This window comes from Salmo salar, chromosome ssa16 (assembly GCF_905237065.1).
Source record: "Salmo salar chromosome ssa16, Ssal_v3.1, whole genome shotgun sequence".
Taxonomy (NCBI): Eukaryota; Metazoa; Chordata; class Actinopteri; order Salmoniformes; family Salmonidae; genus Salmo; species Salmo salar.
The window spans coordinates 48,728,658-48,746,149 of record NC_059457.1 but is presented as its reverse complement, the minus strand read 5'-3'; the positions used below and the strand labels follow the sequence as shown (position 1 = coordinate 48,746,149).

The following is a 17,492-nucleotide window of genomic DNA, read 5'->3' as shown; positions in this document are numbered from 1 at the left end:
AGTATTAATATTCATATTTGTATTAATATTAGCCCTATGATTACAATGAAGAGCAAGACATGCTGCTCTGTTCTGGGCCAGCTGCAGCTTAACTAGGTATTTCTTGGCAGCACTTGACCATATGACTGGACAATAATCAAGATAAGATAAAACTAGAGCCTGCAGCACTTGCTTTGTGGACTGTGTCAAAAAAAAGCAGCGCTTTTATCTTTATTACAGACGTACCTCTCCCCATCTTTACAACTATTGAATATACATGTTTTGACAGTTTACAATCTCAGGTAACACCAAGAAATGTAGTCTCCTCAACTTGTTCAACAGCCACACCATTCATTACCAGATTCAGCTGAGGTCTAGAAATGATTTGTACCAAATACAACGCTCTTAGTTTTAGATGTTCAGGACCAGACTGCAACTCTTTGTTAAGGGTTTCAGTGACTTCATTAGCTGTGGTTGAATCATCAGCATACATGGACACACAGGCTTGTTTAAAGACAGGTCTCTTTTTTTAAGAGTTTATTTTGTTTGTATATATTTTTTTACATCAGTAGACAATGCAGAGAGAGCTTTCTGCGCAACTCAATATCAGGAAGGTATTCCTAATATTTGGTATACTCAGTGTACAGTAGATATTGTATTGGCATTCAACTATTAGATGAGTATGAACTAAGTAGGCCTGTTCACTATGAGCAATAATTACACCAGCACAGAAAATATCTTTATGACTTACATAACGTGTTACTGTATTAGACTACTCCTGGGCTGTTGCACCCCAAAACATCGGCTGATGTAAAAAGGGATTCATGAATACATTTGATTGATTGATATGTTTGTGTTCATTTAATTTTCAGAAAAGATGACTAACATTCCCTATTTTCTTTCACCTTACCCCATCACTAGGGCCCTTTGTATTGCGCAATCATGTGACATAGCAGTTTTTTTTTATCCCGTATTTAAAGCCTTATCCAGAAATGAGAATTTCACCAAAAATGAAATCAATTGTCTGAGGATGGAGCTGGACCATCTGCCCCCCCCCCCCTCTGATCACAGACCCACAGTCTCTGTCACCTTGACTGGCCTCAGCGTGATCTCCTTCCTGTAGGAAAAGTGAGTCAGGTTGACCCGTGTGTACGGCCTCTCCCTGCGCTGGAGCAAGCTGTACAGAGACAGGGTGAACTTAGCCAGCACCAGGGTGCAGCCTATCTCCACCACCAGCATGGCTGTGTAGGATATCATCTGGGCCCTGCACTGCGAGGCCTTGCTCCAGGCCTGGCGGGTGTAGTAGGAGGGGGACGGGCGATGAGAAGGTGCTATGTTGGGACAGCTGAAGATCCTTGGCTTGGTCAGTGGCTGTGTTGAATCTCTCAGGGTGGTTCTTGTGATGGTGGTTGTTGGGATAGTGGTAAAAAGTGTGGTGGTGGGTATTGGGGTTGAGACAGTGGTTGTGGTTGTGGCTAAGGTGGTTGTGGTAGGATCTAAAGTGGTGGTTGTGGTAGGGGATAAGTTGGTGGTTGTGGTAGGGGCTAAGGTGGTGGTTGTGGTAGGGGCTAAGGTGGTGGTTGTGGTAGGGGATAAGTTGGTGGTTGTGGTAGGAGCTAAAGTGGTGGTTGTGGTAGGAGCTAAGGTGGTGGTTGTGGTAGGGGCTAAGGTGGTGGTTGTGGTAGGAGATAAGGTGGTGGTTGTGGTAGGGGCTAAGGTGGTGGTTGTGGTAGGGGCTAAGGTGGTGGTTGTGGTAGGAGTTAAGGTGGTGGTTGTGGTAGGGGCTAAGGTGGTGGTTGTGGTAGGGGCTAAGTTGGTGGTTGTGGTAGGGGCTAAGTTGGTGGTTGTGGTAGGGGCTAAGTTGGTGGTTGTGGTAGGGGCTAAGGTGGTGGTTGTGGTAGGGGATAAGTAGGTGGTTGTGGTAGGGGCTAAGGTGGTGGTTGTGGTAGGAGCTAAAGTGTTGATTTTTGCGGTTGTGGGTAATGTGGTTGTGGTCAGTGCTGTGGTTGTCCTTCCGGTGGTGGGAATCAGACTTGTGGTTATTAGTGAGGTGGTCACAATGGTGGTTGTAGTTGGGGTGGTGGCTTCAGTTGTTGTGGCCATTGTGGTTGGCAAAGTAGTTGTAGTAGGCTGGGCGGTTGTAGGTGGCTGAGGGGTTGTCAATGTAGTTGTGACTGTAGTAGTGGTCATGGTGGTTACAAGTGGTGTGGTTGTTTTGGCTGTCGTGGTTGCTGTGGTCATTGTGGTGGTTGTGGTGAGTGAAGGGATGGTGGTCAGAGGAGATACAGGACATATGAGCTGGTCCTCTTTGAGAGACATGATTTCTTGTCCTTTTAAATCCTCCGGCTGGTTACAGATCTCAGGAGACATAGACTTGATCTTGCCAGGGTTTGCCTTCATCCAATTGAAGAGGGGGACCATCCTGCAGTCACAATGCCAAGTGTTGTTGTTTAAATAGACTTTGCTGAGTTTTGGTAGGGGGTCAAATATATCCTCTGGAAGAGTCCCCAGGCTATTGTGAGCCAGTCTAAGGGTGGTTAGTGATGTCAGCTTTTCAAAGGTGTTTGCTTTCAATGATTTGATCTGGTTGTATTGAAGATTGAGTTCTGTTAGCTTCTCAAGGCCCTCAAAAGACTCTTCAGATACGGCGAACAATTGGTTGTTAGACAGATCCAACTTCTTGAGTTTCTTAAGAGGACTAAATACTCCCTGAGGAAGACTGGTAAGACTGTTTCGACTGAGACTCAACTCAGTCAGTTTGGGCATCTCTCCAAAGAGGACAGGAGGTAGACTTGCAAGTTTATTTCCATTTAGTGTCAATGTTTTAAGCAGAGGAAGGCCCACAAATATCTCTGAAGGCAATTCAGTCAACATGTTATTGTCCAAAAGTATCTTGTTTAATTTGTCTTTGTGTGGGAACAAATGAGCTGATATTGAAGTGATTTTGTTACTATACAGAGCGATCTCCTTTAAATTGGATAAATGTTCTAACATATCGTCAGGAATGGCGGTAAGTTGGTTCCCATAGAGCCTCAGTACCTCCAGTTTGTGCAGCTTTGAGAACAGGGCGGAGGACACAGAACTGAGGTTGTTTTTGGCCAGATGGAGGATCCGAAGGTTTTCTATGTCATCAAATGTCCCCTCCTCGATGGTGTCAATCTCGTTTATGTGTAACTGGAGTTCTCTCAGTTTCTTAAGGCCATCAAACAATCCTTTCTCCAGACTACGGATCTTGTTGAGTTTCAGCAGAAGTTCTTCCAGGTTGTGCAGGTCTTGGAAGACGTCTACAGACAAGGATGTTAGTGGGGTACTGGAGATCTCAATATGCTTGAGTTTGACCAATCCCTCGAAAGCACCGTTCTCTATGGACACGGTGGGGGTGGTGATGAACTCTATCTTTTCCAGACTCGGGTTGGTGGCGAAGGCCCCCTTTGGGATGACAGTGATGTTACTTTCCACAAAGAAGACCTCTGTGACACCTGCTTTCAGACTTACTGGGATCTGTGACACTTCCTTGCCGAAAACATACTGGTTTTCTTTGGGGCAGTCGGTCTCCTTCTCACAGGACTGAGATGAACACCCAATCAGTAAAGGCAGAAGACAGATGAAGGTGTGTCCTCTAGTCATTTTTCCTGAAAATATATACAACTTTTCATGGAAAGATTTTGTTTTGATATTGCAATTAACTTTATATATTCACCTTTGTATTACTGATTCAAGGAGAATAGTTTGAAAGTTAACAGAAAGCTTACATGCTGCATTATTCAAGATAGCCTATGAAGCCCTGAAGTGATACCTGCAGCAAAACGGTAAATGCTAAGCAGAGCAGTGACAGTATACTGTACATGCTAGTCAACTAATACATGTAATGCTAAGTGACGTCTGACACAAAAGGAAACAGCCATACCTGATGATTTCCTCTCGTCTTGAAGCTTATAACCGACAGAGGCGATTAAGACAGTTATAGAGAGAGTCAGGCAAACACACCATTTTATAGTTTACTCCTGTTAATCAGCTTATCTAAGTCCCACAGCATGCTTCTAGTGTGCTATCATGGGGCGTGAATAGAGAACCCTCTGCTTTCAGAGATAAGAAGGAACAGAGGCGTGAGCCCATAGAACACACTTTGGGGGGGAGGGGCTATAGTAAAATGATGAAGCTAAATGGCACTGGTTTTATGGTTTTGGGCTAGTGCACAATTTGTGTCCTCTAGTACTTTATTCTATATTCTTCCTAGTTTCTAATCATCACACACACACGCCAGTGTCCATATAGATTCAATTAGAGTAGCTGTGGTTTTTGTTTTGTCATGTTAAAGTTCAGTTGAAATGTTGAAGTGATTCAGTGAGTTCCAGAACACACTATGAGATACAGGATACAGTGGCACTGAGTCAAAGGTCACTGGTCTGATCTAATGGTACTGCTACAGAAGTCACAGACACACATCACATGCAGCAGGGGAAATCATTCCTCTTTAAGCAGATTGGTTCAGAGAATGAATAATAATGAATTGACGTATTCATAAACTAGCAGGTTCATAAAATGGTAGGTAGAAGAGCAACCAAAAAAAGTGTTAAACAAATAAAAACATAATTGATATATGACATTCTTCAAAGTAGCCATCCTTTGCCTTGACAGCTTTGCACACTCTTGCCATTCTCTCAAACAGCTTCATGAGGTAGTCACCTGGAAATCATTTCAATTAACAGGTGTGCCTTTGTTAAAAGTTAATTTGCAGAATTTCTTTCCTTCTTAATGCATTTGAGCCAATGGTTGAGAGAATGCCAAGAGTGTTCAAAGCAGTCATCAAGCCAAAGGGTGTTTACTTTGAAGAATCTAAAATCTAAAATATATTTGGATTTGTTTAACACTGTTTTGGTTACTACATGATTCCATAAGTGTCATTTCATAGTTTTGATGTCTTCACTATTATTCTACAATGTAGAAAACAGTAAAAATAAAGAAAAACCCTTGAATGAGTAGGTGTGTCCAAACCTTTGACTGGTACTGTATATTTTTTTGATACTCCAAGGGGTCACACAATTTAAAATCATGATAAAAAATGTTTTATCCTTGGTATGACCTTCTTAATACAATTCCATATGGCTTAGTAGACCCCCCCCCACACACACACACAAACTGTTATGTGTTAATGTGGCATGAACACAACCAGTCATTATGTTTACATAATGACTGTCCAGACAGCATCAGATACATGGGCGACACATATTGAGACAGAGGGGCGCTGTTTCCCTGTCCAGACAGCATCACATACATGGGCTACACATATTGAGACAGTGAGGTGCTGTTTCATTCGCTCGGATGCTTTATCTGAAATTGAAGCGACTTTTTGTCGGCGTGCTTCTCGGTCAAATATTGTCCGTCCCAATATTTTATTTGACTGGGCCAGGAGGTATGGTAGACACTGTGACACTGCATGTTTGACACAGGGCCACCATTTGACACAGGACCAGCATTATGGGAGGGCCTTAGAGTGGCCTGGCCCGCCCATAATGCTGGCCCTGTGTCAAACAGGCAGTGTCACAGTTTTCCCCAGAGGAGAGGGATTGATGCTTATGCAACGGGAATGTATTGTAATATATTGCTGCTAATACATTATACATTTTACGATGTGAATCACTATATTGTCACGAACCGGCTCAACGTTCGTAACAAAAGGGAGACAACGTGGAGACAAGGAATAACAAAATATATATTTATTAACTAAAGTAACCTATATACAAATAAACCATAGTGTCTGCATGGAGAGAGTCTCCCCCATGAATGGGGAAGTGGTGTATTTATCCTGGGACACACCCGGTCCCAGGTGTTTCCCATGTAGCTGACGACCCTCCCAACTCCGCCCACCGGCATCCTAATAAGGAAACAAGAACAAAGAGAGAGAATACAGCAGACAGAGTGGGAGGGTCATCACAATATTCTATTCAATATTCAAATGTATTGTGACTTATGTACCATATAATAATGTTATTGTTCAATTCATCGGTTATTTTGAAGAGAAATTGTCTTCAATAGGCCAATGCTGTCAGAAATGAAATGATCGGTACAAGGCCTACTATCTTTTTCCATAATGAACACAAGTGATTAAGGCCTATTCTTTATGAGCAATTTCATGTAGCCTGGGTAGGTATATTACTGGCCATGTCATTTTTGACAGCATTGGCTTCTTGAAGACAATTTCTCTTCAAAATAACTGATGAATCCTGTTCGAATGCTAGAATTAATTTAAGGTAACCTGTAATTAGACATTCATAATTATACCTTACCATTGTTTTTGTAAACTCTCATTCATTCATTTGTTTTTGTAAACTCTCATTCGTTCATTGCCAGCTGGAGATACCAAATATTTATTTGTATCTGGTGATAAAGACAAACCTATACCACATTCCCGTCACTCACAGACTTTTTTTCTGTTCAGCTACCCAGCTAGCTAGCTACATTTGGTCTGTCTGACTAGCTAGTCAGCTAATACTCCGTTTTTCCTGATAGTATAGCTATTGTCTAGGTTAATGTGTGTTTTCTCATTGTAATGTGTTTATTTTCTAGGTACAGTAGCTGTGTGACAAATAACTAGCCTAATACTATTTAGGCCTACTATTTTAGCCTAGTTAGCTAGTCAACTAACCTTGCTTTAGCCTCTGAATTTTATGATTTGTGAAATTTTGTTGAGCTTGACAAATCAAATATGACTTATTATGTGTCTACTAGATGGGAGTGTTTTATAGTCTACTCTAATGAAATGTAAAACCATTGGTTGATTTGTGACCCACTGCAATATACAGTTGAGATAAGTTTTACATTCCGCCGCTAAATACCATCAGCGAGCATTAGACACATGGAATGTACAAGGATAAAGTCAGAATCTCGCCTACGCACAACCACTGGGTGCCAAGGTCATTGCAGAGCTCTTAATGTGAACCCCAGCCAACCGCATCATGAAACCTGGCATAAACCCATCTGATCATGAATCTCTGTTGTAGCCTACTCAGAATGCAATCCAAATTTGATTAGTGTGTTGACTTCTCACTCCAATAGCCAGGCTTCAGTTTTCCTGAAGATGTTTGTGATGTGCAACTTGATCAAATACTGATGAAGAGAAGTTGAATGCCCTCACATCAATTGAACACATTGTTGTTGTTAAAATTTAATTTTTAACACACTGTGCCACACAATGAACCCTTGTCTCTTAAGCATTTCAGAATATCACTAATATGTAGTGTATTTATTAAATAATACAGTCAGTCATTTTACTTGATTTGTGTGTGTGAAGCAGAACCACTTGCTATGAGATGAAACCAGCCTACAGTGCATTCGGAGAGCTACTTACATTGTGATATTTAAGACATTTTCTAAAAACCTGTTTTTGCTTTGTCATTATAGGGTATTGTGTGTAGATTGATGAGAAAAAAACTAAACAATTTAATCCATTTTAGAATAAGGCTGTAACGTAACAAAATGTGGAAAAAGGGAAGGGGTCTGAATACTTTCCGAATGCACTGTATATCTATGAATTACTGCAATAAGTCTTGATATAAAAATTACACAATAACAAGCCTAATTTCAGTTAGTAAATCATAGAAAGAAAGCTTTACTTGAAAATCAACAGCTATGTGATTAGATATATGTTGAGCATTAGATTTGTTCAGTATGAAGTATTTGTCCAGTATTGAGAAGAAAAACATGCATGGCATTTTGTGCATACCATCCATGCCATTTTGTGATTATTGTTACAGTTTATGATATCAAAAAAAAAAATTGTGCAAAACATCAGACCACAGCAAGCTTGCTAAAGAGCTTCAAGAGGGACTTAGCAATCATATTATGGAATCCCAATCAGAGCCACTTATTCCATCAGAGTGGAGTTTCCCAAAAGTCAGGGCCAAGCTCGTCTGTCCTTGGTCATGGGTTCTTAATAGAGACATGATGGGTTCCTGTGCTTACATGTTTGGGAAAAACCACATCAGAAGGTTGTTTGCTCTGGCATGTTCAGCATTACTGTACAGTACACCTCCTATGTGGTTCTCAGGCCTCTGGGCCAGTCTAGATGACTGAGTTGTTTTTGTTCCTGCGGCCAAGATTGCGGCTGCCTCTCTTGTTCCTCCTCCAACAGACGCAGCAGACGATGAGACTGGTGATGACGGCGGTGCAGACCACCGCGGTAATAATGATCTGCGTGTTCCTGGACACGCCCTCTCCGTTCCCCCGTCCACTGCCGGTGTCCTCCCCCTGCTCCTGGGTGGGTGTGGCCTCTGCAGCAGGAGAGGGGGTGCTTGTCTTGGGAGGGGGGGTGTGGGGTTTCCTCCTCTTCTCTGTGGGGGCGATATCAGGGACGGCTGTCGTAGTATCCTGCATCAGCTCGTCGTTGGTCAGGTTTGCTATGCTGTAACCGCTCAGGGCAGAGGGCGTGAGGCACACCACAGCACTGAGGTTGGTCTTGGTGGGGTGCCGTGTTAGCCAGTCTCGCAGTGGCACAATGTCTTGGTCGCACCTCCAGGGGTTGTCAGCCAGCAGCACCTCCTTGGCCACCGTTAGGGTGCTGAGGAGCTGTGAGGGCAGGTTGGGTAGGGAGTTGTTGTGGAGGACCAGCTGGCCAAGTTGGGACTGGCCCTGGAGAAGCCCTGCGGGGAGGGATCTGATGTAGTTGTGCTTGAGGGAGATGTTGACCAGCTTGGGCAGCCCCTGGAAGGTCCCTTCCTGCAGGCTGGTGAGGAAGTTGGTGTGCAGGGAAACTTCCCCCAGCTCGGCCAGCCCACTGAAGGCCCTGGGGGACACAGAGCTGATCTGGTTCCGGCTCAGCACCAGCAGACGTAGCTGGGTCAGGTTGCTGAAGGTTTTGTCCTCCAGGCGTGTCAGCCGGTTGTCATACAGCCACAGCTCCTTCAGGGCCATGGGCCCAAAAACCCCTGGGGACAGACTCTGGAGCTCATTCTCATACAGGGAGATCTGGGCCAAGTTTGGGAGGTTGAGGAAAATCCCCTGTGGGAGGGAAGTCAGCCGGTTGCTGGAGAGATAAAGCTTCTGCAGGCTCTGCAGCTGGGAGAACAGGTTAGCGGGGAGATGAGTGATGTCGTTATCCTGCAGAGAAATCTCCTCCAGGCTCACCAGGTCATCCAACGCTCCAGCAGGGATCTCCTTGAGAGCGTTTCGGTTCAGACGCAGGGATTTGAGATTTCTCAGGCCCCTGAAGGTGTCCCTTGAGAACTGACTGATGTTATTCCTGGCTAGGGAGAGATGCTGCAGCTCAGTGACGGAGCGAAAGGCCTCCTCAGGTACAGACGTGATGAGGTTCTTGCCTATGTCCAGGTTCCTAAGAGCAGTGAGGGAGTTGAGCCAGGCAGGGCGGAGCACCAGGAACTTGTTGCCGCTCAGAGTCAGAGATTCCAGCTTCACCAGATTTAGAAACAGGGCCTCAGGCAGGTCTTTCAGCTCAGTGCCGGTGAAGCCCAGGGCACCCAGGTTATGACTGAGGTCAAAGGTGCCAGGGAACACCTCTCTGATCCCAGTGTCTTTGACCACAAAGATGCCAAGGGCCTCGGCAAAAGCAGCCAAGTCATGGGGTTTGAGAGTGGTAATGTTGGTGTTGGAGATGTAGAAGTTGGTGGTAGAGCCAGGCACTGAGGACGGGAACTCTGTGATTGACCTGCCTTGACAGAGGATTTTGCTGTCTCTGCACTGGCATCCATCTGGGCACACTCCAAGAACTCCACTGATGGAAAAGAGGAGGAGAAAGGTGTGGAGGATGATTGACAGGTCCATTGATGCTAGAAAAGAGGAAGAGGGGTTAGCTTTGTTTGATGTCATGCACACACAAGCAAATTGTCAAGTTTATAAAGCAGTATGTGTTTGCACGTGACACTAAAAAAAAAATCCACAAAGTAAAATAAGATGTAATAAATAAAATGAGTGAAGTGAAAAATGCGTCAGACAAATAAAGCTACATCATAATTTCTTGAAATAATGTTTTGTAAAATTGGTTTTATGTGGATATAAGACCATGGGAAGGTGCAGGCCAAAGAGACCAGCCTATTGTCTAGTACTGGAATCTTAAATCTCTGTTGACTTAGGGCCAATCGGCAGTTGCTATATCCATTTTTTGTACTTATCAATTAATGATACACTACATAACCAAAACTATGTGGACATCTGCTCATCGAACATCTCATTCCAAAATCATGGGCGTTAATATGGGGTTGGTTCCCCCCTTGCTGCTATAACAGCCTCCACTGTTCTGGGAAGGCTTTCCACTAGATGTTGGAACATTGCTGCAGGGACTTGCTTCCATTCAGCCACAATACCATTAGTGAGGTCGGGCATTGATGTTGGGCGATTAGGCGTGGCTCGCAGTCAGCGTTCCAATTCATCCAAAAGGTGTTCGATGGGGTTGAGGGCAGGGCTCTGTGCAGGCCAGTCAAGTTCTTCCACATCAATCTCGACAGACCATTTCTGTATGGACCTCACTTTGTGCACGGGGGAATTGTCCTGCTGAAATAAGAAAGGGCCTTCCCCAAACTGTTCCCACAAAGTTGGTGGCACATAATCATCTAGAATGTCATTGTATATTGTAGTGTTAAGATTTTCCCTCACTGGAACTAAGGGGTCTAGCCCATTCCATGACAAACAGCCCCAGACCTTTATTCCTCCTCCACCAAACTTTACAGTTGGCACTATGCATTGGGGTAGGCTGCGTTCTCCTGGCATCCACCAAACCCAGATTCGTCCGTCGGACTAGCAGATGGTGAAGCACGATTCATCACTCCAGAGAACGTGGTTCCACCTCTTCCAGAGTCCAATGGCGGCGAGCTTTACACCTCTCCAACCAACGGTTGGCATTGCACATTGTGATCTTAGGCTTGTGTGCTGCTGCTCGGCCATGGAAACCGATTTCATGAAACTCCTGAAGAACAGTTCTTGTGCTGACCTTGCTTACAGAGGCAGTTCGGAACTCGGTGTGTGTTGCAACCGAGGACAGACAATTATTACTCGCCACGCGCTTCAGCACTCGGCGGTCCCATTCTGTGAGCTTGTGTGGCTTACACACTTCCCAGCTGAGCTGTTGTTGCTCCTAGACGTTTCCACTTCACAACAACAGCACTTACAGTTGACCAGGGAAGCTCTAGAAGGGCAGACATTTGACAAATTAACTTGTTGAAAAGGTGACATCATATGATGGTGTCACATTGAAAGTCACTGAGCTCTTCAGTAAGGCCATTTTACTGCCAATGTCTGTCTATCGAGATTGCATGGCTGTGTGCTCGATTTTATACACCTACAAGCAACGGGTGTGTCTGAAATAGCCAAATCCACTGATGTGAAGGGGTGTTCACATACTTTTGTATATATATTGTATGTAACCATTGATTCTTGAAGAATATAACTTAGAAATGCCTCATGGGCTTAGATCAACTGTGTCACAAAATATAAGCTTGTTTTACTCCAATGTTTGTAAACAAAGTAAATGTAAACAAATAATAGCCTCAAAAAATGAATAAAACTATAATGTTGATATCATAGATGGTCAATCCTTGCATCTGTCCATGAATTTGAGAGTGGTTAAATTTCTCCAGCCCCTCTCCTCAGCTTTTTATCCAAACAGGGGAGGGGAGGGGATGCGCTTTGTTATTGTTTCAACTGCTTAGTCCCCATTTAATAGTACTTCATCGTTGGACAGAATGGGACTGTTCACCTGATATAAGTATCACACCTTTCTATTCAAACGAGGGTAAACCAAAAGTACAACCATGCATTCATAGTTTACAAGAAACTGTGTGAGATAGACTACATAAGAATGGGATGTTTTGGTTTTCATGTTTCTCTATCTTTGATTGGATCCACAATGGCTGTTGTTTCCAGGGAAAAAGGGATTATGTTGTGTTGATCTATGTGGTTGGTATTTAATAGGAAGTTTTCAGCATGAAATATCCTTTCCATATTATTTGATATATTTTACTATGTCAATATGTCTTTGTTGTTAATGTTTTGCAGCCAAACTGGCGGCAGTTGTGAAAAAAGACAACAGTTGGAAGAGTTGTAGAGTTCATTGAAAATAATGCCATTGTTGATTAGATGTTCACTTTTCAGGCTATTTTCTCTAAACCATATGGTCTATCCACTAGAAACTCATGGATAATATGGACACAGATATAAAAAAAAATGAATAGTATGTACGAATACATTTTTTAAAAGTTATTCAAGTATAAATTAGCTAAATTACCATAAATTGCCTGTTAATTACCAAAATTACAGAAGATTCCGGTAACTTTGATAAATCACCGGTAGCTTTGCAACCCTAGTTAGCAGACCAAATCAAAATCAAAATCAAATCAAATCAAATGTATTTGTCACATACACATGGTTAGCAGATGTCAATGCGAGTGTAGCGAAATGCTTGTGCTTCTAGTTCCGACCATGCAGTAATATCTAACAAGTAATATAACCTAACAATTTCACAACAACTACCGTATACTCACAAGTGTAAAGGAATGAATACGAATATGTACATAAAAATATATGAATGAGTGATGGCCGAACGGCATAGGCAAGATGCAGTAGATGGTATAGAGTACAGTATATACATATGAGATGAGTAATGTAGGGTATGAAAACATTAAGCGGCATTGTTTAAAGTGGCTAGTGATACATTACATCAAGATTGCAAGATGCAGTAGATGGTATAGAGTACAGTATATACATATGAGATGAGTAATGTAGGGTATGTAAACATTATATAAAGTGGCATTGTTTAAAGTGGCTAGTGATACATTTAATTACATCAAGATGGCAAGATGCAGTAGATGGTATAGCGTACAGTATAAACATATGAGATGAGTAATGTAGGGTATGTAAGCATTATATAAAGTGGCTAGTGATAAACTGATTACATAAATGTTTCCATTATTAAAGTGGATAGAGTTGAGTCAGTATGTTGGCAGCAGCCACTCAATGTTAGTGATGGCTGTTTAACAGTCTGATGGCCTTGAGATAGAAGCTGTTTTTCAGTCTCTCGGTCCCCGCTTTGATGCACCTGTACTAACCTCGCCTTCTGGATGTTAGCGGGGTGAACAGGCAGTGGCTCGGGTGGCTGTTGTCCTTGATGATCGTTTTGGCCTTCCTGTGACATCGGGTGGTGTAGGTGTCCTGGAGGGCAGGTAGTTTGCACTCGGTGATGTGTTGTGCAGACCTCACTACCCTCTGGAGAGCCTTACGGTTATGGGCGGAGCAGCTGCCGTACCAGGCGGTGACACAGCCCGACAGGATGCTCTCGATTGTGCATCTGTAAAAGTTTGTGAGTGTTTTTGGTGACAAGCCAAATTTCTTCAGCCTCCTGAGGTTGAAGAGGCACTGTTGTGCCTTCTTCACAACGCTGTCTGTGTGGGTGGACCATTTCAGTTTGTCCGTGATGTGTATGCCGAGGAACTTAAAACATTAAACTTTCCACCCTCTCCACTACTGTCCCGTCGCTCGAGTAAGTGCTTCAAGTAAGGAAAATTAAACCACCTCAAATGTTGTTAGGAAAAACGTCAAAAATAAGTGCACTACTAACATGTTAGTAATTGAACGAAAGGTGAAAAGTTGCAAAGTACCAGTAAAAGAAGTGCAAAATTCAACATAAAATATAAAACATTTAAGTGTGGCTTAGTTCACCACCAAGTGCTGTAGTTGGAGGATGGCCACGCCAAAGCCATAGTAGACTGGTTGACTGCAGCTGTCTGGGGCTGTGGACTGTTAAAATTGTTTATAATGACAGAGGAGGCAGCTTTTACAACCCACTGGGCACAGACAATTCAACGTTTATTCCACGTTGGTTCAACGTCATTTCTTAGCAATTACATAGAAACAACGTTGATTCAACCAGTGTGTGCCCAGTGGAAAAGTTCTACCAATATTATGGTCCTTTTGGTTTTGGGCTCTCTCCATAAGGACCCTGGTTTGTTATTAAAGTCAAATGGCAGCAGAATGCTATTTTCTGAGTGGCTAGGACGTATTAAAACCTCTACAGGATTGGTGGGTTCCCCACAGGACAGTTGAGCTAATGTTGGCTAATGCGATTAGCATGAGGTTGTAAGTAACAAGAACATTTCCCAGGACATAGATATATCTGATATTGGCAGAAAGCTTAAACTCTTGTTAATCCAATTTACAGTAGCTATTAAAGTGAAATAATACCATGCTATTGTTTGAGGAGAGTGCACCGTTATGAACTTGAAAAGTTATTAATAAACCAATTAGGCACATTTGGACAGTTGAACAGAAATGCAATGGTTCATTGGATGCAATGGTTCATCGGATCAGTTGAAAACTTTGCACATACACTGCTGCCATCTAGTGGGGCAAAATCTAAATAGCGTCTGGGCTGGAATAATACATTATGGCCTTTCTCTTGCATTTCAAAGAAGATGGTACAAAAAAATACAAAAAAATGCATCTTTTTTTCTTTGTATTATCTTTTACCAGATCTAATGTGTTATATTCTCCTACATTCATTTCACATTGCCACAAACTTCAAAGTGTTTCCTTTCAAATGGTATCAAGAATATGCATATCCTTGCTTCGGGTCCTGAGCTACAGGCAGTTAGATTTGGGTATGTCATTTTAGGCGAAAATTTAAAAAAAGGGGCGGATCCTTATTAAGATGCAAACAGAGTCTTTCCGAGGAAATGTATTTCCAAGGCAGCGTGTTTGTCCTTCCATTGAACACAGCCACAGAGGAATTGTTTTTATTCAGGCCATGTATTATTATTTTTAAATAAAGAACATAAAATCGTTCCTGGTGTTTCCCCAGATGTTACCCATTTGAATACATTTTCAGTTCAGTTAGTATGTAGCCTATTTGCTTAGAGTTATAATAACATAGTTATAGTTTATTATCAAAATATCGGTGTCATATCATATGACTGCAACTAGATTTTGATAACTTTTGTCCTCATCAAAACATAGCAAACTGTGTGGGTGTGTATGTAACATGCTGCTCCCCATGAGACATAATGACAACATTTTTACATTTTTTACATTTTAGTCATTTAGCAGACGCTCTTATCCAGAGCGACTTACAGTAGTGAATGCATACATTTCATAGATTTTTTTTTTTCTGTGCTGGCCCCCCGTGGGAATCGAACCCACAACCCTGGTGTTGCAAACACCATGCTCTACCAACTGAGCTACAGGGAAGGCCCTTGGTCAGTATTGACTATAGCAGCGGTATAATGGCAAAATCGTTCCCTGGCTTTATCTCTGACTCTGAGGCAGATGTTTCATCTGAAGAAACTGTAGTTGAACATTATCCTATCGCAGTTCCCCTTAAAGTGTTGGGAGGGAAGACATGACAGACATGATTTAACAGCACCATTGGCCAGCAGATGGCATTCTGCTCTTTCTGCGGGATTGTTTCTCTTTTGGTTGCTTTGTTTACGCGCTGTATGTATTTAGCGCTAGTGCGTGGTTTTGCGCTCACTGTGTTTTGTCCCCTGTGTTTGGGGCACTTTGATTTTTGTGTGCGCTCTGTTCGCTATTTGTGGTGGCTGGTGTTTTGCTGTGTCGTGCATTAAATAGCCATCACCCGTATCGCTGCTTCCTGCGTCTGATTCCTCCTCCACTACGCCCAAGCATTACACACAGAATAATCTGAAAACGGTGTCTATTTTGTATGCCTCTTCTGACTCCTCAGCAATATTCAATTCTTAAGGTCCCTATTTGAAAGAGCTCTGACATTTAAAACCATGACTCCTCTTTGATATAATCTGTCCCAGTTTCACCAAACCACAGTCTGGAATGGGCTGGAACTTTCTACAGTATAATGGCTAAAACATTTCCAGTTCACCATTAATTGCTAAGATTTTTTTCCCCCGATTTCCCAGGACTGAATTATCAGCAATTTCCCTTTCACAAAAGATCCTTCCAGCAAACAGGAGGGTGAGAATATGTGGAAAGTTACACAGACTAACAATATCACAAAGGTAATAGAAAGTGACATGAATTATGATTTATTTTCAAAAGTTCCTGAAAAAATCTGTTATGGGCTGAAAGTGGAGTTTCAGTTCTCTTCAAATACAAATTTCTATTCAGATTCCCACATCATTTGCAAACAGTAAGACCCCAAAATAGTACCTTTTTTATTCAACTAGGCAAGTTTGTTGTTTACAATGACGGCCTACCCCAGACAACGCTGGGCCAATTGTGCGCCGCCCTATGAGACTCCCAATCACGGCCGGATGTGATACAGCCTGGATACGAAACTGGGACTGTAGTGACACCTCTTGCACTGAGATGCAGTGCCTTAGACCGCTGCGCCACCCGGGAACCCATTTGAAGTTATTCAAGTAGGGTCGCAGCCCAATGATTTATTGATGGTTACAGAAAACCACACTTAAACAGTCGTCTACTTTATAATCACAATGATAGCTTTGGTTTTGCTTGGACAATTACTTCACAATAAAGTTTAGAAAACACTTGACGATTATTAAGTAGTGTCCTGCTAACTATTGTAAAACAAGATGCTGCAGTCTTCGTGGTAAAGAAGAGCTTACCTTGTACAGTACTTGGCAGTGGAGTGAACTGGGAAATGACTTGGTGGGGGCCGTCTGTTAGCTTTTATCCTCTCTCGTCACTATGCCTCTTCTCTTCAGACTGTCTGATATGATTTAATTAGAGATTCCAGTCTCGTCCAGAACCACACATCATCACATTGTTCTACTCTTCGTCATCAGGTCCATCATCCTCATCAATATTTCCCCCCTTGCTTGCAACGCCCTGTGCTCTCTCTCTGTCATACTCTCTCTCACACATTTTTGGGAAGTGTGGTGGAGGGGAAAGCCCCACCCTTTCTGTAAAAGGGCTGGGTTTGTATTTGTGTGAGTGTGTGCTTGGGATTATTTGCATGCAATATGAATGTATATACTGTATAATTCAGGACTGTTAAGAATGTAGGGAGGCGGGATGTGTGTGTGTATGGGACTTTATTGTTGTGTGTCTGCACGAGCATAAGTTTGTATGTGTGTTAGACACTGACATTGAGCTTTCGGGATGGGTAGGAGGGGCTGCCCAATTTACTGATGACCAAAAGCCTGATCATGTTCCCCACATAAGAGGGGCGGGCCGAGGGGTTCTTCTCATGCATTGCTCAGAGGCGTACAGAAATACTAGCCTAGGGATCAATCCCAACAGATAACCACTGTAACTGGAATGACTTCAGAACAAAAATGTCATAGTCCTTGAGTGGCCCAGCCAAAGCCCAGACTTAAATCCCATTGAAAATCTGTGGAAAGACTTGAAGATTGCTGTTCACCACCGCTTCCCATCTAACTTAACAGAGCTTGATGAAATCTGTAAGGAAGAATGGGATAAAAATCCAGATATGCACGCTGATACAGACATACCCAAGACAAAGCAAAGCTTTACTCGCCGCCAAAGGTGATTCTACAAAGTACTGACTCATGGGTGCGAATACTTATGTAAATGAGATGTTTCAGTATTTCACTTTCAATAAATTTGCAAAAATG

The 17,492-nt window shown here is 42.7% G+C and overlaps 2 protein-coding genes across 2 annotated transcripts; both read right to left on the bottom strand.

The window, feature by feature from the left end:
• Positions 1-499: 499 nt before the first annotated feature.
• LOC106574087 (carboxypeptidase N subunit 2) lies at positions 500-4,023 on the bottom strand. The gene is made up of 2 exons (XM_014149632.2): positions 3,887-4,023; positions 500-3,611 (listed from the first exon to the last, which is right to left on the bottom strand). The coding sequence occupies exon 2, from the start codon at positions 3,604-3,606 to the stop codon at positions 1,045-1,047; it is 2,562 nt and encodes an 853-aa protein (XP_014005107.2). The 5' UTR covers positions 3,607-3,611; positions 3,887-4,023; the 3' UTR covers positions 500-1,044.
• Positions 4,024-5,681: 1,658 nt separating this feature from the next.
• LOC106574088 (leucine-rich repeat-containing protein 15-like) lies at positions 5,682-16,778 on the bottom strand. The gene is made up of 2 exons (XM_014149633.2): positions 16,521-16,778; positions 5,682-9,761 (listed from the first exon to the last, which is right to left on the bottom strand). The coding sequence occupies exon 2, from the start codon at positions 9,754-9,756 to the stop codon at positions 8,041-8,043; it is 1,716 nt and encodes a 571-aa protein (XP_014005108.1). The 5' UTR covers positions 9,757-9,761; positions 16,521-16,778; the 3' UTR covers positions 5,682-8,040.
• Positions 16,779-17,492: the final 714 nt, after the last annotated feature.

Bases quoted from the DNA above. Each gene is read 5' to 3' on its own strand.
- LOC106574087 (XM_014149632.2), bottom strand. From the start codon at position 3,606: ATGACTAGAGGACACACCTTCATCTGTCTTCTGCCTTTACTGATTGGG.
- LOC106574088 (XM_014149633.2), bottom strand. From the start codon at position 9,756: ATGGACCTGTCAATCATCCTCCACACCTTTCTCCTCCTCTTTTCCATC.